At 40.5% G+C, this 24,880-nt stretch overlaps 1 protein-coding gene across 2 annotated transcripts in view; it reads left to right on the forward strand.

Moving 5' to 3' along the window:
* The first annotated feature begins 10,492 nt into the window (after window positions 1–10,492).
* The window catches only part of Tmem65 (transmembrane protein 65), a 50,259-nt gene continuing 35,871 nt past the window's right edge, over window positions 10,493–24,880 (forward strand). Inside the window, exon 1 of one of the 2 annotated variants that reach the window (XM_026407444.2) lies at window positions 10,493–11,278. In XM_026407444.2, the coding sequence (XP_026263229.2) occupies window positions 10,987–11,278 (292 nt within the window). In that variant the 5' untranslated portion in view covers window positions 10,493–10,986. The remainder of the gene's footprint in view (window positions 11,279–24,880) is intronic. The other variant, XM_077800950.1, reaches the window with a different exon arrangement.

Genomic DNA, 24,880 nt, shown 5'->3' on the forward strand with positions numbered 1-24,880 from the left:
CTCCAGAACCTTAACCCAATCTCATCTTCAAATTCCCTTTCTCCAAATAAGATCATAGTCATGGATTCCCGGGGTTAGGATATGGCCATATTTTGAGGGGGGCATGATTTAGCCCTGTACACCTATGCAGTTACTAATCTATTTTCTATCTCTGTTGGTTGATCTGTTCTAGGACAGGTCACCTCTGGGATTTTGACCACGAACTTGAGTGGATGTTAGTACCACTAACCTAGGGTTGGACTGAAGGTGACTGGTGCAGAATCAGGAGTTCTTCGCCAGTGTCATATTTGAAATGCATATTGGACATCCAAGTGGAGATGTCAAGTAAATAGCTGGAGATGTGAATATGGACACATTAGCCTGGAGATGAAAATTCAGGAATCATTGGCACAGAGATGATATCTATAGCTGTGGGGCTGAACGGAATCACCTAACGTGAAAGTGTAAATAGGAAGAGAAGCTGGCTGAGCATCAGCTCCTGGAACCCCAGGATGATGCAGAAGAACATTTAAACAAGACTTGGGAGAAGGAGCCATCAATGAGACAGTAGGGAAGCTAGAAGACTGTTTTCTTAGATGTCAACAAACAAAAAAGAGCATTTCCAGAATGAGGAATAATTCACTATTTGAAAACTACATCTTATACCTTTGAGACTTGGAGGAAAATCATAAAAGATAAATAAATACTGTGTTTGGCAATTGTATTAGTCAGGCTTCTCTAGAGAAACAAAGCCAATGGGACCAAATTTATTATGAGAACTGGATCATGTAGAGACCAAGTCCCACAGTATGCTGGCTGCAAGATGGAGGATCAGGAGAACCACTGGTTTAATTCAGCTGAGTCGAGTTGACAGGTAACATTAACCATTTCAGCATCATAGCCCTCACTAACAGCCTGATAATAACAATTCCTGGAGAGGTTGGAGTAGAAGCCCAACTCAGTGGGTTATAGAGTATTGGGAGAAGAGGAAGTAGAAATGCTGATATTAAACCTGAAGGTTTTGCCCTGAAGACAAATAGAAAAATGAGGTGTTAGCTGTATGAGATTTTTTTTTAAGGTGGAAGACAATGGAAAATACTTTTATGCTTATGGGGATGTTCAATAGAGAGATCTTGAAGAAGCAAGAAACAGGGTTATTAGGAGGGATCTCCTGAGCAGACAAGATTGAAAGAGGGAGGATTTGGTATCAAGCTGTTGTAAAAGGAGAGAAAACCCACAGGGGTACAGAAAGTTGAGCTAAAGCGATTGAGATGTTCTCCAGCCATAATTCATTGCTCAGAAGCAAGTCCATGAATATTCAAATTTAATCAGAGTTGATATTTTGCCAAACAGGATGGAGAGAGGGGGGGGAGGGAGGGAGGGAGGAGGACAAATAAGTTAATATGTTTCAAAGGGAGGAATTATGAGATCATGGGATTTGAGTTGAGTTTAACAAGGCCTAATGGATAAAGAGAAAGTGGTGGTCAATGGATTAGAGGTTATGATAGGGAAAACAATTATAGGTGATAAGGCTTAGGATAAGTGATCCAGAGGGGAAGGAAGTGATGGTCAGAGTGGATAAAAACTGAAGGTGTTGAAATGATTTGTGATGATCTGGCCATGTATGACCTCAGTAGCTGAGGCGAGAGAGAAAGATGAGTGCACCCAGAACCAGACCAGGCAGAGGGAAGGTCCCCAGTAGACAGTCACAAGATACGAAGATCAAGATCCATTAATCCTTTTTAATACTTATTGTGTTTTGGTTGATCTTAATGAAACCTCTATTTGCTGTATTATCTTTATCTTATTTTTTTTTTCCTAAAAATTATTGTCTAATGCTTCAGGGACAATATTACATGAAGAAATCATTTGAAATAGTTAAAAAGGGCAATGATTAGGGGAAATCCAAACTGGAGATTAATCAAGTTTTAAATATGAAGCTAGTCAGGCAACAGAAAAGTTATTGAGTTGCCACTGGTGCTTTCAAAAGGAAAATTAGTCTTTTAAATTTGAGAGGCCTTGAAACTCATCCAAAGACAAGGTCACGGTAACTATGTCTCCCAGCTTTAAGGTCAAGGTGTCTGAGCCTGAACTTGGCTGGGCTTTTGAGGGGGAAAACATGAACTCTGGAGCCACAGAGACCAAAGGTTTGAATTTTCTCCATCATTTATTAGCTGTGTGACCTTGGGCAAGTTAGTTAACCTGTGTGCACCTCTAGTTTCTCATCAAAAAATGGAGGTTAAAAAAATTCCAACCTAATAAGGTTATACATGAAGATAAAGAGAGGTAATTTATATTAGGGATAGAGTACAGTAGCTGCAATGATAAGCACACAATAATGGTGAGCTATTATTATCACCATTGTTATTATCTATAAACTGGAGATAACAAAAGGTACTTTGCAAGCTTCAAGAGGATTAAATGAGATGAATTATGCAAAGTACCTCGAGGTGGTATCTGTCATGCCTTGAATACTAAACAATGGTTAGCTATTACTTGTGACTGGATCAGCAGACTTAATCATCTAACTCTTGCTAGTAACTAAGAAGTGATGGAGGGAGAAGGCAAAGCTCTCCCTTTCTTGAACCCCTGGTAAATACTTGTCTTTGATGGGCTTTCCAAAGATAGAACAGAGACTCATGGTGATAGAATCAGGAAATGGTGGTCCTGATTGGGTGTGAGAAGGTGACGAAGACTGAAGCAAGCCTACCTTCATTTAGCCACATTCTGTTTGGGATTCTACAACTGCTGTCTGCTTGTGGTCAAGATATGGACCTTTACCCAAATAACCTTTTTTTTTTTTAAATAATAAGCACTCACTCCCTAGCTAATTTTCTTGTTCTTACTTGATTTTGTTGCTGCACTTGAAACTTTAGACCATTAGACCATTCTAGAAACTTTATCATCCTTGGCTTCTGTGGCCACAGTATTTTTTTTCCCCTCTTGCCATATCATTTAACATTCTTTCCCTGGTTCTTTCTTCCTCTGTGGCTGTGTGTCTTTTAAATGTTGTTATTTTCCAGTTCTCTCTCTTAAGTTCTCTTTTGCTTCTATTTACATATTTTCCACAGGCAATGTCACCCACTTGCATGGATTGGACCCCTTCCTTAGTGATGTCAACTCCCCATCTATGTCTGTGGCTCCATACTTACATAAAGCTGAGAAAGCAGACAGAGGAAAGAGGACCCTGCCTTTCTATACTTCAATCAGGCAGCAAAAACATTTTGAAACCAAAACAGGTTGCCTTTTATATTAAGGATATGGCAAGAAAGAAGGAAAGCATTCAACTTGAAAGTAACAAAGGGAGCCCTGCAGGACCTGTGTCAATCATGATAGGTGAAGTTTAGCTACAGTAACAAGCATTCCCAAACAAAAATCCAACAACATTGAGTTTATTTCTCTCAGAGAGAATCTGCTGTTGATGAGCCAACTTGCCAGGTAGTTGTTTTTCTGTATTGGATCACCATTCAAGGTGTCTTCAATTTCATGGAACTTGAATTTCAACACAGGTTGTGAATCTCACCATGGTTGAAGAGGAGAGAGCCACAAAATTGAGCATAAGCACCCAGAGGGACAAAATTCAGGTCTCTGTTCATTATCCACATTTTGGGCCCTGAGAATTGAATACCATTGGATAGCAGTAATTTATAGCATCAACAATATTTGCCCTTAAATAGAAAATTTGACCCTGAACACAGTATCTTTTAATTTTTGTACTCCCAGTACTTGCTTGATGACTGTTTCAGAGTGGGCATCAATATGTGGAATTAAGATATATGTTAGGAGATGATTTAACAAGTCTCTTTGAAAAGCTGTTCAGAGAAGTCTGAATTGGTATCTTACTTTCCTTTTCAAACAAGCAGAAACATTCAAAAACCTTCTTATGACCTTTCTTCTGGGCCAAAAGATAGAATCATTTTTCAAAAATGTTCTTATGGTATCTAAATATTTGGAGCCCAAGACTTTGAGCTTAAAGTTTGAAGAGAAGGCATTTCTTAGCCTTCTTGTTTATATTTACCTGGATCAAAATCCCTCCCCAGCTTCAAACTTGAAGGGCAGACTGGATGGGGGAAAAAGTTACAAAATATTGTGCTGAAAAAGTCAGGGAGGGCTGGGTGTAGTGGTGCTCATCTGTAATCCCACCAATGAAATTCAGGAGGCTGAGGCAGGAGGATTCCAAGTTCAAGGTCAGCCTTGGCAATTTAGTGAGACCCTGTCTCAGCACTTCTGGGTTCAATTCCTGGTACCCGCCCCCAACCAAAAAAGATAAAAGTCAGGAAGGTAGGTATGTTTGTTTGTCTGTCTGTGTCTTTGTGTGAATGTGTGCTTTTTTTTTTTCCTTTTGTTCAGGGGATTGAACTCAAGGTCTCATTGAGTTGTTGGTGCCTCATCTTTGCTGAGTCTGGCTTTGAACTTGTGATACTCCCGTCTTAGCCTCCCAAGCCACTGGGATTATAGGCATGCACCACAGCACCCAGGGTGAATGAGTGCTTTTTATGTTTGGTCATGGGTTAGTCACAGTCTTGTTTATTTACAGGCAGACAAATATGACCCCGTGAAGTATGAAATGGGGCATGATAGATCTGAGCTCCAGTTGATAGCCCATTTCTTATATTTTTCATCTTACTTCCATGAGATACTATTTCTAGCCCTGTGATTGGCACTTTCCAACATGCAGATTAAATCTTTAGAAACATAGTGCCACAGAGGTAGTGGTATTACCACAGAATCAATACTGAGTGATTGATGTAGAGGAAATTCAAGTTCAAGATTCATTTAGGATTCTCAGGTTCACACACTAAAAGCATTCCATAATGCCTTTCTTTAGAGTAAAGGTTTTGTTCAAATCATAAACACTATGAACAATCCAAGCCAGGGAGATAAGTGCAAAGGAGGAAGCTGTAAAAATCATTTAATATCCCCACTATAAAATGAGCTGAGTTACACAAGGTGAGTTACACATCACTCCAACACATGAACAAAGAGGACAGTGAGCACTGCTCTCCTCTGATTCCCCCTACCTTGCTGCCTCTTCTGTCTCTTGAAACTTCTCCTTGGTGAAAAGTACCAGAGTCAGACCCAGAACCTCCCATCAGCTCCTCTTTAATGATACATTTAAATGATATCTGGATGCTGATGATAGTCAGGTCTACATAGCAGGTCTCATTTCTGGATAAACTGGTCAGCTTAATTGCAAGGAGTTGGATCTCAGTTGGTTTCTCTTAGCTTTGAAGTTATAAGAATTTCTGACACTTCTAGATATACTGTTCACTGCTAATACTAATTCCTTAATCTTAATGACTTTTAATTTTACCTATCATTTGGTTAGCATGTACTACGTGTTAGGTAGCACATCGTGTTTTATATACATTGTCTTATTCTATCCTCATGTGGGATAGATTTTAAGAAAACCAAACAATCCAAATAACCAGGGCTTAGCTCAATAAGCAACTTGTCCAAATTGATACAGCTGCCAGGTGCAGTGGCACATGCCTGTAATCCCAGTGGCTCTGGAGGCTGAGGCAGGAGGATTGCAAGTGTAAAGTCAGCCTCAGCAATAGCAAATGCACTAAGCAACTCAGTGAGACACTGTCTCTAAATAAAATACAAAATGGGTTGGGGATGTGGCTCAGTGGTTGAGTGCCCCAAGTTCAGTCCCTGGTAATTACCACCCCCCGAAAAAAACGCAACCAAATTGATACAGCTAGTAGAGGTCAGAGTTAGGATTTGAACTCTGGGGTCTGTGCTCTTTCTGATGTGCTTCATCCATTGGCATCTCAATATGAATTTTAGTATTAGTTTGACAATTTACATGCACACAGAAACACACACACCCAGCTGCTTTGATTGTTATTGCCCTGACTTTATACATTTTTTGGAATGATAGCTAATTTTAATGTGTCAGCCTTATTGGGCACATCATTCCTGATTCTCAGGAACTTTGGACTTGGGCTTGGAACAATGTCATTAGTTTTTGAGGGCTTCCAGCTTGCAAACCACAGAGAGTGGGACTTCTCAGCCTCCATAAATCACTGTAATCCCAGTGGCTCTGGAGGCTGAGGCAGGAGGATTGCAAGTTTAAAGCCAGCCTCAGTCAATCCCTCACAGTACATCTTTCTATATATCCTGTTCTGTTTCTCAGGAGAACACTGACTAATATATTTGGGGAGAATTGACATCTTATACTATTGAGTTTTCCAAACTATTTCCTTCCAATTACCAAAATCTTCTTTAATTTCTATAATAAAATTTCATCATTTTCATTGTGAAGCAGTGGTTTATTCACCACAACTCTAATGGGTTAGGGGCCTTCTGGGCCAGACATAGTGGGGCAAGAACTTACTTCGAGGTGGAATGAAGAAGCTGAAATCAGAAGTGATGAAGGATTCCACTAAGTAAAGTTACAGTTTCAAGAGTTTTACAGTGGGCAGCAATAGTCTGGTGCATAGCATCATAAGTGATAGACAGTAGCCTTGTGCCCAGCAGCAGGGATGCCAGGGATCTCCAGAGTGATGCTGTGCTGCAGCCTACCATGTGACCATTATTCAGCAGCAATTGTTCATGAGGTCCTCCTCACGTGACTATTACTAAAGCATGATGCTGTCATCTTTAAATGTGAAAAGCTGAACCCAGGCCAAGTTCACCTTCTAGGCCCTCCCTCTTTTCCTCTCTCTTCTATTTCTGGAAACTTCTCCAGCCTGCTAGCATGCCTTTTCAGCACCTTCACAATTAGTCAGAACCTTCTCTTGCCATCCACATCTAGACCTGCCTTATCCTATACTTCTCCACAGTACCATAAAAGAACCTCAAATCCTCCTCCTTCCCATTTCCCTCCTTTATTCTTACTTAGAATATTTAGGTGTTCGGAAGAAGTGGATAGAGGATTCAGTCCATATCAATAGCTAGGTAAGTATTTCTCAAATTAGGGGTGAAACATATAATCCTAGAGGTTTGAGAGGTCTATGGGAATTATATAATGATTGTTGATATTTATTGAGCACTTACTATGTGTCAGGTGCTATTTGGAAAGTTTTACTCATTGCCTTCACTATAAGCCTATAAAGCAGATGCCCCAATCTCCATTTAACAGATTAGTAAACTGAGCAACGTGTCCCTATCCCTATCAAACAGCTGAGCAATCACAGAAATAATGATTTATTGGCCCAATATTGGACAGTTAATAAATGATAGTGTAAGGAACCCTATCCAGGCAGGCTGTGTCTAGAGTTAATGCTTTCAATTACTTTGTCATGCTGTCATTTGAGGCTTGATTGGAGATAGATGGTTTCAAGGTGATCTCGTGCATATATCTGGCAGTTACTGGAAGATGTGATATGGGACCTCCTCCTCCAAGTGGTCTTTCCAGCAGGCTATTTCAGATTTTTATATGGCAGCTGGATTCCAAGAGGGTAAATGTTATGTGGAAAAGTATCTTGATGCAATGGCAGCCTCTAACTGTACCACCAGTCTGGCTGTCACAAAGGCCACAGAACAGATAGGTACATAGACCTAATTAAGATGCTTGAATCATATTATCTATACAGCAATTTTAAAACATGCCTTCACATTATTTGACATTGTTCCCATTGAGAAGTAGGACTATATTCCCTTTCCTTGAGTCTGGGCTGGCCTTAGTGGCTTGCTTTGTAGCCAACAGAATACAATGAAAAGTAATGCTGAATTTCCAAGGATAGGTCAGAAAAGTCCATGAGCCTGGTTCTTTTCAGACTCTGGGGAGAAGCCAGTTGTCAGGTAAGAAATTTGCCATGCTAAAGGGGCTATGTGAAAGAACTTTGTATTTCCAGCCAGTTCATATGTCAGACACATGAGTGAGCCTTTGTATATGTCCAGCCCAGTTGAACCTCAGTTAATGTCTGATTGCCACTATATGAGAGACTTCAGTAAAGAACTGCCCAAACAAGCCCTTCCCATATTTCTGAGCCACAAAATCATGAGCAAAATAAACTGGTTATTTAATCTGCAAAATGTTGTTGTAATATGTTCAGAGCAGTAATAGAAATCAGAACAGTTCACCAACCAGTGTGTAAGAAGAAGTGCAGATTAACAAATTTAGGACAGGCTGCAAGGACTATAATACCTAAATTATGTTTTATGCAGAGATAATATGTCTTGTCCTTCTCTGGTCTTCCAGCAAGTTGGGTTTTTTTTTTTTCTGGAGAGTCGGAGAGTGGGCAAGGAGGTTCAGCAGACTGAAGGGCCTGGACCCAACATACATCTGCCCTGTGGAAGAGATGAGCAAGTGTGTCTGGCCATAACCGTAGCTGACCATTAGCTCAACTGTTTCTCTGTCTTTTTTTTTTTTTTTTTGGTACTCACTGGCACTTAACTACAGAGCCACATCACCAACCCTTTTTATATTTTATTTAGAGACACGATCTCACTGAGCTGCTTAGTGAGACTTGAGCTTAGCCTCACTTTTGCTGAGGCTGGCTTTGAACTCGGGATCCTCCTGTCTCAGCCTCCCAAGCCACTAGGATTACAGGTGTGCGTCACCGTGCCTGACAGTTTGTGCCTTCTTAATAATTAAAGACCACTCACCTTTCTACCCCTTTCTGTAAAGCAGCACTCTCATCTGCTCCATTCTTTTTATCTATGCTCAACACATATTCATTTATTCTAGGTAAAACATCTCATAAATGACTTGCTTCTACATTTTAGTTTTCTCACTGCTTTACAATAGAATGGAATATTCTTAAATTATGCAACAAAGGCATTGGAGTAAGCACATGCTTATCAGATAAGGTTCATGATGTCTCATTTATTGGTCAAAGCAAGTCACGACATTGACAGTTAATGTGGAAATGGACTACACAAGGGAGTTGATAACAGCAGGTGGAATTCATTAATTCATCAGGAATTACTATTGTTAACAATCTTCTATTAACACATGGCTAGGCAATGGTTGTTCCAAGGATCAAATTTTCAGCAATCTGTCTCTGGACTCCACACCCTAACCCGAAGTCCTACAGGCTGCTGGGAATGAGTTCTCACAGAGAAGCTTTTTCAAGCCTTACTCTCCAGGCCCCAACCCAAGTCCAATGAATCAGAATCTCTTAGGCATACGGGGTATTTTTAGGTTGGATGAGGTGATAATCTCAGGTACCTGAGACAAAAATAACAGCAGAAGATCCAGTAAACATGGAGGGGGATTTCAAAGACAAAGAGTTCTTGTACTCAAAAATCCATCCTTTTCTATAAAGTGCATTCATAATTATCATTATTACATAATGGAAGTGAAATTTTTAAAATTTGCTTTGCATGGTTTAGAGCAGTTCTCAAACTAGTGTGCATCAGTTTTACCTCAAGCATTTGTTAAAATACAGTGACTGAACTAGCCTACATACTTCAGATCATCTCTAGATTATACATAATACCAAATATGTGTAAATAGTTGTTATGCTGTATTGTTAAGGAAATGACAAGAATAAAAGTCTATATACATGCTCAGTGCAGATGCATCTCTTTCCCATTTTTTTTTTCTGAGGTTGGTTGAATCTACAGATTCAGAACCCCAGATAGAGGCTGGCTGTATTGCACCTACATATTTATAGCACATCTACTACACATATGGGCTGGGAGCTTAGTGGATAAGGATGGGATTTAGATCTACATTACACTTGAGCAGATTTATTGTCTAAGTGGATTTATTCTTTAAGACAGGGTGCCTAAGTATCATTAGAAGCGATCTTCTTTCCCTGTAAGAGATAAGGCAAAGCTCCATGGAGCAGGAGACCCTTTGAAACAGGCCTTGAAGTTGCCTAGGAGTCGTGGAAATCACAGAGAATCACAGAATTCTTTCTGTCCCGGCATGGAGAGAAGGAAAAATCACAATCAACCACCCAAAAAAGGTCTGTGACATTCTTGCCCCAGGCTCCAGCATCGGCAATCCTCAAGCGGCCCGCTGTCGTCAGACCAGCGAAGAGCGTTCTTCGCCTCAAGGTCTCTGGGCTCAAGCCCTCCCAGGGAACGGGTAGAACCGGCCTTGCCTTCTCTAGGGAGCACTCGGCAGTTGCCTCAGCGCCCTGCTGTCTGGCCGCGATGGGCGCTGACCCGAAGAAGGGCGCGGCTCGGGCGCTTCATTTCCCAAAGGCCTAAGCCGGGCGCTGTGACCTCACCAGGCTCCGAGTGGCCAGTGCCAGGAGAGTCAGGCCGCACGCTGGGGCACCGCTCAAAAGGCTTCCACATTTAGGATGGTGGTGGGGTGGTCCAGGCGGCAGTTGCACAACCGGCTGGCAAGGGGCCCCAACTCTTTTTCCTTGCGGGTGGGTTTAAACGTGGCGGCTGCCAGCACACAGTGCAAGCCCGCCTTCTTCCACCTCCACGCACCGAGAAGGTAGGGACGCGAGTGCGCATTCCCCGGCCCCCCCTCCCCCGCCAAGGCTTTCGAGCCTGCGCTGCGCCTGCGCGGCCCCGCCCACGTCCTGCCCCTTTCGCTTCGTCCCGCCCTGTTACCCCCTGTACCACCACTAGGGGTAGCGGCGGCGGCTGCGGCCTGAGAGCGCGGCTGCTTTGAGGGCGCCGGAGCCGCACAGAGTCGGGACAAGGGAAGGCAAGAGGGTGGGAAAGCCGCCGGGAGAGGAGGGCGGTGCCCGAGGAGGGCGGCGCGTGGCTGACTCATCCCTCTGGAAGAGCAGACTGACAGACACACTAGCCGAGCCCGCCCGCGCCGCTCCTCCTCAGCCGGGAGGCGCCCGCCCGCACCACCCGCCCGCCCTCTCCGGGAGCTCTCCGGGCCCGGCCGCCTCGGAGAAAGTTTTTCTCTTCGGAGAGGCCGGAACCGTCGCGTGCCTTTTGGAAGGAACGGGGGGACGGAAAGGGAGGCGACCGCCGCGCCGGCCCGCGGAGTGCATGGTGCCCGGCGCCTCGGCTGCCTGTCAGGAGGACCTCGGGGCGGGGTCGGGCTGAGCCAGCTCCCTGCTCTCGACCCAGCCTGGTCAGAAGTCGCCCTCCGGGACTGCCGCGGGGGTCCCCGCTCCTCAGCCCGCCATGTCCCGGTTGCTGCCGCTGCTGAGGAGCCGGACCGCGCGCAGCTTGAGGCCGGGCCCGGCAGCCGCCACCGCGCCCCGCCCGCCGTCCTGGTGCTGCTGCGGGCGGGGGCTGCTGGCGCTCGCGGCCCCCGGAGGCCCCCGGAGGCTGGGCACCCACCCCAAGAAGGAGCCCATGGAGGCGCTGAACACGGCGCAGGGCGCGCGCGACTTCATCTATAGCCTGCACTCCACCGAGAGGAGCTGCCTGCTCAAGGAGCTGCACCGCTTTGAGTCCATTGCCATCGCCCAAGGTAAGGGGGCGCTTGGGGGACGGGCCTGGGCCGGGCACCCTCCCTCCTCGGCCCCCCCCCCCCGGGAGCCCATCCCTGCCTGCCACCCTGGCCCGCCTGGCCTCGCGCCTGGGACGGTCGAGTGGGGGGGCACTTTCCACCTCCCGAGTGTCCCCAAGGCAGGTAGGACGCGCGCGGATGGTGCCAGGCAGCTGGGGCCAAGTCTGACTGGTTTCTCCCAAGCCTCAGAATCTAGAGCTTCAGCCTAGAATGCCAGCCCCACACCATTTTGTTTTGATTTGTCCTGTGCCACCCCTCCCCAGCCCTCCTGCCTAAGGCCCTTGCTGCCTTCTTGGCGAACGTGCACCTATGCAGGTGGCATGCCCTGCCTGCCCGAGAAAGTGCTGCAAAAGACAGGCAGGAAGAAACTTTGCTAAACGGTTAGCAAAGAAGATGTATGGGCTCTCCCCCTACCCCCCAAAGAGGTGTAGCTTCCCAAGGCAGTGATGCTCTCAGCTGCTTGTTTCCACATGCATCTGGTTGTATTAATCAATGTCAGCAGACGAAGGAAACATGTTTCTGGGAAATGGAAAGAATGGATCAAATCAGCAACTGCAGTTGAATTAGAATCCCTGGGAGGTTCAAGTTTAACTCTGGGTTTTGTTTCGCCAGAGTTCAAATGACATAAATAAGGTATTTAGGAGGGGGAGAAAATCTGAAGTTCTACAATAAAAAGCAGATTTCTGCTTTAAAATATTTTGGAAGGGTGAAAGCAAAGCTATTTTTAAGCAGACATGTTAAAATAGGATATTTTTAAAACAAGTGCAGCAGTGGTAGGTCAGAATTTGAGTCTAGGTGAAAAGGCTAAAAGTTCAGAAAAGCTAAAAGCTGAGAAAGTACCAAAGGGTCAAAATGGATTCAGACTTAAAATACTTTGGCCACTTGAATACTCTTATGTACACAGCAGCTTGCTGTTATTTTCTGTTACATTCTGATGTGTTTGAAAGCTTTTAGAAGTTCTTTAAAAAACTTTTTTATATGATAGGCATATAAACATTCCATAGATTCTTAAGTTTAGAGCACATTGAATTGGAACATGGCATTTGATTTGCTAGAGGTACTTCCAAGTGTATCCTCGGCTGATGTGCATGACTTATCTTTACTACTACAGAAACTTTTTATTGTACCTTTTAACCACTTTTTTTTTGCAGGGGGAGGGGCTTAGTTTGTGGTATTGTGGACCCATGTAAAGTATCCGATAGGCAAGACTATTTGAACACACATTTTGCCTTTTCTTTTTTTTTTGAAAGGTCAAGTATTTTATTTTTAAAATTTTTAAAATTCTAATTTGTTATTATGACAGCAGAATGCATTACAATTCATAGTACACACATAGAACACAACTTTTCATATCTATGGTTGCACACAAAGCAGAGTCACACCATTTGTGTCTTCATACATGTACTTAGGGTATTTATGTCCATCTCATTACACTGACCTTCCTACCCTCATTCCCCCTCCCTTCCCCTCCCTCACCTTTGCTCTATCTAGAGTTTGTCTAATCCTCCCATGCCCCCAACCCCAACCAGCCCCATTATGAATCAGCATCCATATATCAGAGAAAACATTCATCATTTTGCCTTTTCTAAGAAATTTCTTGGAAATTCTGTATTGTCAATATGTTGCTGAATTGAAATGCCCTATGAATATAATCTTTTGACAGTTATTAAAAAGCATATCCCACAATATGACTGGTTACATTTTTATCTCATTATTGTTTTTGCACATGCTTGCATTCTACATTCTCATAGGCATTCTACATTTTCCAGTGAAGATAATATTTTAAGATTTAACATAGTATAAAATATTCTAGAAAGAATCCCCAAACTTCAGTCAGTGGAGACCATTAGCATAAATTAGACTGTGTGTAGTTATATGGGAAAAAATTGGTAATTCAAATTGTTTTTGTTCAGGAGAAACAAGCAACTTCATAGGAAACAATGTAGTGGCCTAATGCTCTTCTTCTGTTTAGAAGCTGAAGAACTTCAAAAGTTAAATCGGCTATTTTCCTTATGTTACTGACTAAATTATTACCTTTTGAATTAAGTGACACTTAGAGATGTGGCTGCTTTAGTTTTTAGTGCAGTCTTGGTGTTCACTTATTATTTTCAGTATCAAGACATGTAGTAATTATGGAGATAAGTAGAATCATCATTTAGTAAATTACCTTATTCATTAATTATGTAAGGTTAAAAGGATTTTACTGTGTTGGGAATGCATATCATTCATTTTATTGCTGAAATCAACATTTTTTTTTTCTCCAGCAGACAAAAATTCCCATATTTCTTTTGTTTTTGCTTTTTGAATAATGTTTTTAAATACCCAACTAATATACTAAATGTATGTGTACTAAGTACATTTTCTAATGAAGTACACTATTTGTTAAAAGGACTGTTTTTTATCATAGGAAATTTTATGTCCTTGGAAAAGGTGCTTGTGTGATCTAATGAAGTGTTTTGACTTAGGTATGGAAAAAGAAAAAATCATCTATGCTGTGACATGGTCAATAAAATCTGCTGCAATTTGGTACATTTACTCTTATCTTTTTACATGTTTATCAGTAAGCATTTGGTATAGTTGGTGACAAAATAAAGCTTTAGAATCAATTTGTAGTATATTAGGCAGACTCTGTGGGATGTCTTATAGTTAAATAGGATATTGTGATTTTCAAATTACAGACTGATTCTCTTCCCAATTAAAACAAAAAGTGTATGTTGCCCTCTTACTTTTCCTGCTCAACTTAATTTCTTTCCTTCCAGAAACAGGCCATATTCTGCTGAACGTCCTTGGTTCATTGTTACTACAAGTAGGACTGGCAAACTAAGATTTTCAGAGCTGCCTTTCAATATTAACCAAGATTTTTAAAACACATTTCCTAATTTTTGTAATTAATAGTTCAAAAATTAAAAAAACGATTAAAATACAACATTTTGGTTCTGAAAAATGGTAGTGCACATTGTATTAATAGTTATCCATTGCTGTGTAACAAATTATCCCTAAACACAACAGCTTAAAACAAGCATGTATCATCTCACAATTTCTGATGTTAAGGAATTCTAGAGCAGCTTGGTTGGGTATTTCTGGCTCCTAATCTCTCATGAAATTGAAATACAGCTTTCTGCTGGGGCTGTATCATATGAAATCTTGACTAGGGCTGGAGGATCCATTTCGAAGCAAATCTACATGGCTATTGGCTGAAAGTGTCATCTCTTTGCTCGTGGGCCTTTCTACAGGGATATCTGAGTATTTTCTAGCCATGGCTGCTGTTTATCTAGAATAAGTGAGAGAGATCCTAAGCTAGGAATTATCTTTTTTAACACAGTCTTAGAAGTAACAAAGCTTCTCTTTCACTGTGGCACATGGTGGGAAGGTACTGCACAGTGTGTGAATGCCAAAGGGGTGGGAATCCTTAGGGGCTGACTTGGACATTGGCTCCCACAGTTACATGAGATTTGTAATTAATGCTTACCTAGAGTTTCCCAGAGAGACAAGAGTTGCTGATTGGGGTGATACAATGAGAGATACGATTTGAAAGAAGTCTCTTAGCGAATATTTTTGTTAGATGTGCACTAAGATGTCTTAATAAAGATTATTTTTACATATAGCAATATAAAAGATGTATTGAAGTGAATAGAGCAGTTTTTCCACCAATAATAGAGTTAGATTTTTTTTTGTTTCTCTGTGTAAGTCGTAATTTTGTACTTAATTTTTAAAATTATGTCTGTATCCATATACATTAACCATAGAATTCTGAACTTCAATCTTGTAGTTCCCATTTCTTGTGATTGTTTATTTAAAGATGGGATGGGAAACTTTATAACTTAAATTTTTCATGGAGTTCTGATCCATTAGGAATGTTGACCCTTTAACAGTGGTGTTGTTATTTTTTCAGCCAGGATTATGTGAGAAAGAAGCAATTCTTTTAATCTGTTAGCCTGTGTAATGGATTGGGCATTATCTTGACTTTTGCTCAAAGAGAAAAATATATCATAGTCCAAATTGAGATATATGAATGAAGATATTTTAGTATTTTCATTGAGACAATACAAGAGGAATAAAGGAGATATAGCCCCAACTAGGCCTACCAAGAGGGGAAGAACTAGGATGGGCTGGTCAGAGGATCCAAGATGGATTTACCACATATGGCTGGGCTCAGTTGGTACTGTGGACCCAAGCAGATGTGGTCTCACCAGCATGACAATCTCAGAATAGCTGTAACACTTTGATGATATGTCTGGACTCCAACAGAAAATGTTCTAAGAGGGCTAGGTAGAAGCTTTAAGACTTTGTATTAGTTTCCTGTTGCTGCTATAACAAATCACATATTTAGTAGCTTAAAACAATGCAAACTATTCTCTTTATGGTTTGGCTGCCCAGAGTCCAAAATACGGCCTAAAGGACTAAAACCAGTGTCAGCAAGGTTGTGTTCTTCTGGATGATTCAGAAAGAATCTGTGCTTTTTGTCTTCCAGCTTTTAGCACTTCTTGGTTCCTGGCCATATCATTTGAATCTCTGCTTCAGCTGTTGCTTTATCTTCTTTCTCATTGACCTTTTTGCTTCCCTCTTACAAGGAATCTTATGATGGCATTTAGTGCTCAACTGGATAATCAAGGGAACTCTGAAAATCTTTAATCACACCTGGAAAGTCACTTTGCTATATAAGGTAACATTCACAGGTTGGGGAATTAGTATGTGCACATCTTTGGGATCCATTATTCAGCTTATCACAGATTTGTTATGGCCCAGTCTTGGAAGTCCCCAGAATGTCATTTCTGCTACATGCTATTAGTCAAGAAAGTCACTAAGGCCAGTCCAGGTTCAAGGGAAGGGAAATTAGGAGATGTGGCATTTCATGTACGTAATCATAGTTTGTTCCATTTTATCAGTACAATAAAAATAATTTCTGTTGGAAATTTTCTATTATATTTTATTAATGCAGGTCATTAAGATTCTTTTTTAAATTTTTTAGGATAATGGCCCTCAATTTGAACATTTGTTCCTGTACTGGGTGCTAGTGCAGTGATTCCTTATGGTTATTGAGATGTATAGCGATCTTTCTTCTATGTCAGGATTTCTTACCTTCAGCAATATGGATATTTTGGACTGTGATTCTTTGTTGTGGGGGTTATCCCCCACACAGAATATTTAGCAACATCCCTATCCTGCTTGCTAAATGCTGGTAGCACCCTTTCACCCTTTCCATCTAGTGCTAACCAAAAATATCTCCAGACAAAGCCAAATGTCCCTTGGAGGGGACAGGAATGTGGCCTATTGGGGAAGAGGCTTAACATAATCACCCTGGTTGAGAGCCATTGCTCTATATGAAATATTATAAGCTGTTTCTTTAGTTGCTCTTCCCTGTCTCCTCTTTTGTTATGTATCAGTTTGCTATTATCAGTATATTGTCTTTGCTTCTAACTCATTGCTTTGTTGTACATATATTTATCTCTGGATAAAGACAGATAATTCTTTGCCTGTCTACTGGACTTCTCACCTCTCTAGTGAATAAATGAATTTTGCGATGACTATTTTCCTTCACTTCTTTACTAAATTCTGAATATTAGAATCTTAGAAAATGTGGCTTTCAGATAAGCCAAACACTGCTTTAGTTTAATTTACCAATGTAATTAATTTCGTGTTTTCCGCCGCAGTAGTCACTTATTACTTGTTTGTTCTAGCAGTTATGACAAGTTTTTTTAAAACAAATTTGTGGCTAAGAAAGTTTTTTTTTTTTTTTTTTTTTTTTTTTTAAAGAGAGAGTGAGAGAGGAGAGAGAGAGAGAGAGAGAATTTTTAATATTTATTTATTTTTTAGTTCTCGGCGGACACAACATCTTTGTTGGTATGTGGTGCTGAGGATCGAACCCGGGCCGCACGCATGCTAGGCGAGCGCGCTACCGCTTGAGCCACATCCCCAGCCCAAGAAAGTTGAAATAATATAAAGTCAGTAATTTATAAGGTTATCCAGAGATCTCATGGAACTAAAAGATAATAGATGATCCTGAATGTTGAGGATGATGTGATAATGAACCATTATTAGTAGGCATTGTTTTAGTTTTTCTAAAAATGATGATTTGTTTGCATAACTACACTGCTGTTTGGTTTTCTTTGTTATGTCCATGTATAAAATAACTGGAACAACTGGGGACTAAATCCCTGAGTGCAGATTTTATTAGCATCTTGCTCATGTCAGCTGAATTAATTAATATGTAGCTTTATAGGATTCTAACCTTGTCTTTGATTCCTAAGTTTATGTCTGCTTTAAGTTATTGAGAATGATCAAGTAAAACAAGTAGTTACATGTTAAAATTACCTCAAAGGATCTGATTAATAAGAAATTCTTATAGGCACAAGATTTTATAGGGAAACTCTGAAATATGTATTTAGATGGCTTTTGATGGCAATATATTTGAACATATTGCACTTTTTCTCTGCCTTAATTAAAGGATTTTGAGAATGAGCACAATCTCGTCTGTACCAGATGTCAAAATCCTTATATACTGTATTTTAATGCAGTAATTTCCTTTGGGGCTACTTCTGTTTGTAGACATACTAGTCATTATACCAAATGCCTCCTGAACACTGCTGTTTCACTTGGCTTGCTTTTTAGATTCTATCAGAGTGATAGTGAAATGTGTTTGGTTTAGTTTGTGTGTGTGTGTGTGTGTGTGTGTGTTGCGCGCGCATGCGCCCCTCTTGCCCCCATCATTCCCATTGCTTTCAGACTATTTTCTATTCTCATTCATTCCTTGTGGTTGTGGTAAACTCTCTTTTCTGCTGTGTAAGGAGGTCTGCTTCCTGGCATTCTGTTACTGTTTCTAATGTATGCCCTTCTGCTATTTGTCACTCTTCATAGTGTTTTTAATTTTCTTTTTCTTTTGTTTTCTTTCTTGCTTTTTCAAAAACATTATTTCTCTTCACTCTCCACTTCTTAGTAGGGTCTAATCTTGAAAGACACTTCAAGGACCATTACTTCTTTGTCTTTCCAGCAAACTGTGGCATCTATTACATTGTTATCGATCTTCAGTTCTTACAGTGAAGATATTCCTTGTATATTTGCTAATATCTGGATTATGGATGTTCAAAGTATTATTGTTCTAAGCATCTAAAAAGTAGTTGGCTGAGGCTGCTATTTATGAATTAAAATTTTAGGGGAATTTTAGTGTTTTAGTCAGCTTTTTCACCACTGTGACCAGAAGACCTGAACAAGAACAATTTTAGAGGAGGAAAAGTTTATTTAGTTTCAGAGGTCTCAGGCTGTAGATGACCAACTCCATTGCTCTGGGTTGGAGGTGGGGCAGATCATCAGGGCAGAAGGGTGTGGTGGGGTAAAGAGCTTAGGACATGACAACAAGGAAGCAGAAGAGCTCTGCTACCCTGGACAAAATGTAGGACCCAAGGGCATGCCCCCCTTGACCTGTCTCCTCGAGCCACACTCTACCTGCCTGTAGTTATCACTCAGTTAATCCATTTAGCTGGCTTAATGCAGTGATTAGGTTTAGGCTTTTGTATTCCCTTTTTGATATGCCCAGTCTCAAATTCTTTTCTGCATATCATACAATATGCTCTGTTTTGGATATTTTCCTCCTAAATCTGGTAATATGTGTTCTTCCATTAGCCATTAAAATAACACAATTAATTAAGCTTCTGTTTCAGTGCTATCCAGGTCATGCTGATGTCTGTAATTTTTATTTGATTATCTAATTGTATAGAAATCATGGTCACAATGTTGGAAGATAAAGCAGTACTATTTTAATACATAGCAACAGTCCACAACCAAAGTCAGAGACTTTGTTAATGTTAATTATTGATAATGTTCATTATTATAATGTACTTAAGTTATTACTTAAGTAATATTAGTAGAAGTGATGTAACATTATTAGGAGTGATGTTCTATAACTGTGAACTGTCAGTTATTGTTATTGACATTAGTGGCTAAGAAGGGAAGAAAAGATCAGTGGTTCCAACTAAGGAAGGGAGATAATCTATTCTAGATCCATTTCATACTAGAAAAAGTATTGATTTTAGCCCCGATTTTGGGGGCTGTTATATGGGTTGTATACTTTCCTCAACCTTCTTTACCTATCACTAAAAAGAGACTTTTTGTATCCCACAGAAAGATTTTTTTGGATGTAGATTCTTAGCACTGAAGCAGCCCCTGGAAACTGGATGGCTGGTCCAGTTTCTGTCCCCTAAGGGTGACAACATTTTTGCCCTTCTTTTGCAGATTACAGATTTTGATTCATCAGAGAAATTGAGAAAAGGAACGAGGTAGAATTTCATGTCTTTCTGTGCAGCTGCCATTTCCTTCCTCTAGGTCTCGCTAAGATGGACATTTTCTTAAGGCCTTTTTTTTTGTTTAAAAAAATCTTTCTTTGTGTATCTGGTAAGACTTGGGGTAAAAACCCGCAAGAAGTTATGGACACCTCTAATTAAGTGTTTTCTAGTGGCTACATTAGCCCTCTGACTTATCCTGTTCTACTGTTTAGCTGCATTCTTCTTATGGTGCAGTACAGTTGCATCTATTCCAGGAAGGCAATGCTAACATCTCTTCTATCTTTGCAGGTACCTGCCTCTCTTTTGATTGAGGGCGAGTTGTTTTCTCTTGACTTCTATTCTCTTATGGGTTCAAAATGTCTTGAATTTGAATTGAATTTGACTTTGTTTTATAGTAAAGGTTGTTTACTGATCCTTGTAGCTCTCCACATCTCAGTGGAAACTTGGTTTCACAAAGTTTAATGTGCATACATAGTCTGGGAATCTTATAGAAATGCAAATTGTTTCATTAGGTTTGAGGGGAACCAGAGATTCTATATTTCTAATAAGTTCCCAAGGATTTCAGTGCTAGAGGTCCATGGACCATATTTTTGAGTAGCAGTGTTATAAAAGGTTATTTTTTTGAGGGGGGGACGATGGGAGAGAATTGCAGTAATATGCATCTTAAACTCAGGCTTCCTTGAGTTGAGGAAGGAAATATGTAAACAAACATGATTTTAATATTATAAGATGTGGTATATTTTGTGAACTGGTACAATTTTTGTGTATGAGGAAGATTATGATTTAGAAATATTATCCTAGAAATTTTTTTTCTTGCACACAAAGAGGCTTGTTAAAAATATTAGAAAAAGGTGAATTGTTATTACTTATTTTATAGCTATACATAATTATCTTTGAAAAATAAATGCTGTGTAACAAATGTCTGGTCATTTGACACATAACAGTGTTTTAGTTAATGAGTCTATTAGTCAGCTTTGGGTTACTACAACACAATACCGGAAGCAGCTAATTTCATGAAGGGAAAAAGATTTTTATTTAGTTCACAGTTTTGGAGGCTGAAAGTCCAAATAGCACAGCTCAGGATCGGCAGCCTCCTCTTGGCTGCATCACCGCATGGTGCAGATAGTGATGGTGGGAGTGCATGTCAGAGTGAGTAATCACATCATGGTGGAGGTGCATTTGCATGGAAGAGCTTATGTCTTCAAACAGGGAGTCAGCAAGAGAGAGACTGGAGTCCCATAATCTCTTTTGGGGGCATACCCTCAGTGAACTAAGGACTTTCACAAGACCTCAGCTTGCAAAAGTTCCATCACCTCACAATAGCACCACCCTGGGACCAATCCTCTAATTATAGTGGACCTTTGGGGTCACTGAGACCATATCCATACCATAGCATTGATGAACTTAATGGTGATCTTTAGATGTAAGATTATGTTGCCTGGTGACATCATAACTCTTTGTTTAAATACACTTCACGTCTTTTGCATAACAGTATCGCCTAACAATGCTTTTTGAAGATGTAACTCTCTTAAGTAATGTGTGACTGTATTCCTTTTTGTACATCACTTTTCCTTCCCATTATGACCTAGAACATATTCTCCAGTGAAGTCTTATTTCTTTAGTAAACCATGCCCCAGTCGTACTTTTTTTTTCAGGTTATTCTCTTTTGTGCTTTCCCTACTTTTTAGTATTTTTAAAATTTTGAAACAATTTCAACCTCACAGAAAACTTCCTAGTAAACTTTTTTTTTCCTTTTTCTGAATTGTTAGAAAATAAATTTTGACTCAGTTCTTTGGGAAGCAGTCTCTGAGATAAAGACTGATTTATAAGAAACTTATTGGGTAGTGCTCTTGGAATCCTCACTTTAGGAAGGGAAAGGAAGGAAACAAATTTGGGCAGAGGTAGAAATTCAGTTATTCTGGTTTGGATGTGAGGTGTACCCCAGAAGTTCCTGTGTTAATGCAGGGATGGTCATAGATGAAATGATTAAATTATGGGAGCTGTAACCTCATCAGTTCATCCTAGTTTGAATGGATTAATTGGGTCAAATTGCAGGCAGGTGGGGTAGGCAGGAAGGTGGGACATGCTCTAGGAGGTGGGTCACTTCTTCCAGGTGTGCCCTGGAAGGGTTTGTTTTTCCTGTGGCCACTTTTCCTTTTTCTCTCTGCTTTCCTACTGCACTATGGGCTGAGCATCTCTCCTCCTCCAGGCCCTTCAACCGTGATGCTCAACTATGCCTTACCATGGGCCTGGGCAGTGGACTTGGGTGACCCTGGATTGAACCTCTGGAACTATGGGCCAAATGAACTTCCCCTTCTTTAAGTTGTTCTTGTGTCAGGTTTTATGGTCACAACAATGTAAAGATAACACTGTTGTCACACAGTTTCAACAGAAGACTCAGCTGACCCTGCAAGGAGTTCTAGAGTTAGATGACCCTTCCTATTGTTGTGAGCTGGGTGAGATTACTGTACCTCTCCTCTGTGAAAACAAGCTATTAGAGCTTGATTGCCCTGGACAGGGTGCGGGGGCTTGGACCAAGCATTCTTCAGCTGAGGTAGTTCCCCCAGATAATTGGCCACTGAGAGCTGTGTCTTAGAAAGACTTCTACCAACTAAGAGATTGTGCACCATGATGTTCATTACAACTGGAGTTAGTTGTTACATATCTTTAATTTCTTGCCAGCTGAAACAGTTCCTTAGTTTTTCCTTTTAGTATATTGTGACATGTCCTTCAATTTAAATTTGTTTCATGGCTCATGAACAGATTTCAGTAGTACATCTTTAGCAGGAATATCACAGCACTGTTATGTTCTTTTTAGTCATGTCAGTTGACCTGTGATTTCAGATTTTCCCTGGTGATTTTATCTTTGAACATTTGACTAAAAGCTGTTTGATTTATCCACTGTGAAGTTATTATTTTCCTTTCTGTAATTTTTAAGTATTTTGTGAAGTAATACTTCGAGTCTATGAAATATTCCATTTTTCATCAATTTTCACTATATTAATTTACATCAATATATAATAATGGATTTTTATTTTATTTAGTGGGTTGTGGTTTATTATTTGATCTTCTATCTGTTCCATATTTGACTAGTGGAAACCCCTTCAAGTTAGCTCTGTGTCTTTTTGACATGACTCCTTACCCATTACTTGTTGAGCATGTCCCTTCTTTCAGGTTTGGACTTAAAAGCATTTCAGGATTTAAATAACTCTGTGGAGAGAGGTTACTTTCCTTTTCCTTCCCATAAAAATTCAGTCCAAAAACCACAGATGGAATTGAGGTAGATGTCTGTGTAGGGGGCAGGGAAGTCACAGTAGCCACAGGGATTCCAGGTTTGTCTTGCACTTTTTCTGCCTCAACCCTGAATCAGCTATTTCTATAGAGAGCCTAGGTTTCTTTCAGTGTAGAATGGTATTTAGAAACCAAGATTTGGGTATTAGGTGTGCTCATAACTGGTAGGGTATGGCTGTTCCCAGGCCCTCACAGTTAATAGAGCTTGTGAACCAAGGATTGTAAGTATTTATGTACATAATTGTTTTAGTCAGCTTTTGCATTGCTGTGACCAAATTATCCAACAAGAACAACTTAAAGGAGGAAAAGTTTTTTTGGGGCTCACAGTTTCTGAGGTTTCAATCCATAGTTGACTGACTCCATAACTCAGGGCCTAAGGTGAGCCAGCACATCATGGGGAAAGGGCCCAATGGAGGAAAATTGCTCAGCTCATGGCCAGTGGGGAAGCAGAGAGGGCAGGGAAGGATCCCCAGGGAATATGCACCCCTCCAGGGTATACCTACAATGATTCACCTCCTCTAGCCACGGCTACCTGTCTGTAGTTATAACTCAGTCCATCCATTCAAACCAATATGGACTGATTAGGTTATAGCTATCACAGTCCAATCCTTTCATCTCTAAATATTCTTGCATTCATAAGAGCTTTTGGGGGATCCCTTGTGGCCAAATCATAACAATAATTTATGTCATTTCTATGTATCTGTCCCCCCTCTTTCTCTACAATACTATATATTATAAGAGTTTATAACAATTTCTCCACTACTAATTCAATACCACAAGGTACATTTTAGTTTTTTCACTTTGTATTTCTGTATTTATTCTCCGATGGAGAAATACCTGCCTCCTGTTACACTTAATATATTTCTTTTTTGGATCACTACTTTAGTGTGTCACTAATACCCCATCTCCACTACTGCTAAAGTACTCCTATCCAGATGCTCTTCTTACTGAAACTTGGACACTGACACCCTGTACCACAATCCTCTCCCCTCTACTATGGAATCCTTTCTCATTCCAATTGGGTTTTGACACTTTGTGCCAGATGGACCCTCCTATGCCTAAACACCCTCACCCTGCTTGAACTTTGGACCCTGCTTAGGCCACTGTGGCTTCCCTCTCTCCGGAACAGATACCTACTTGACTCCATTCTACCTCACAGATTTTTGATTGCATTTTATGGGAAAGAGGGGTTCTCTCCATCCACTTATTTAAATTTAAATTGGTTAAGGCCAAACACAAAGCCTTTCTCTTCTCCTCTTCTTCGGGATGTAATTTCTTTCTTCTGGAAATTTATATTTTTTTTGTTAGGGTCTATAAACAAGTCAGGATGGCGCTTGGCATTTTGCCAGAGGGAGTGGTTTGTGAAGTAATGCCAGCAAGCCATTAAGTGTGGAGATTCCTTATTGGTTGACTGCTGTATCTAGTTTATGTTAATTAAGATAAGCTGTGTGGAATGTATATATACCCCTCCTGTCCTACAATAAACGGCTCCCACTCCTGCTGCATCAATGTACACAGGTCGTTCGTCGTCACCCCCCCCACCCCCCCCCACCCCCCACCCCCCACCCCGGTTATTTTGCTGCAGCCGGACTGGGGCATTTTTTCTTTATTCATCTTATATCTGTTTATACATGCTACCAATTCTGTGTAACTCTGAGATCAGTGTTGATTTTGTGCAAGTTTTTTTTTAAACCCTTTAAGTATATATATATTTTTGTTTAGCAATGAATACAGAGGCAGTTAAAAAAACCTGAGTTGATCTATGGAAAGGTTTCTCTTATTTTTAAGCACAAGATGTTTTATAATTGAATCCTACTTCATTATAGAGCAGTAAATCTTTGGCTGATAGTTGAATAATAATAAATTCAAGTAAGTAAAATGGAAAACATTTTGCTTCTAAGTAAAAGAACATTATTCTCTTTTATTTTTTATTAATTTGTATATGTAGAAAATAGTGTGTATTAAAATCTAATGCCCTGTTTTGTTGATTTATTAT

The sequence above is a fragment of the Urocitellus parryii genome, chromosome 7, assembly GCF_045843805.1.
Source record: "Urocitellus parryii isolate mUroPar1 chromosome 7, mUroPar1.hap1, whole genome shotgun sequence".
Lineage (NCBI taxonomy): Eukaryota > Metazoa > Chordata > Mammalia > Rodentia > Sciuridae > Urocitellus > Urocitellus parryii.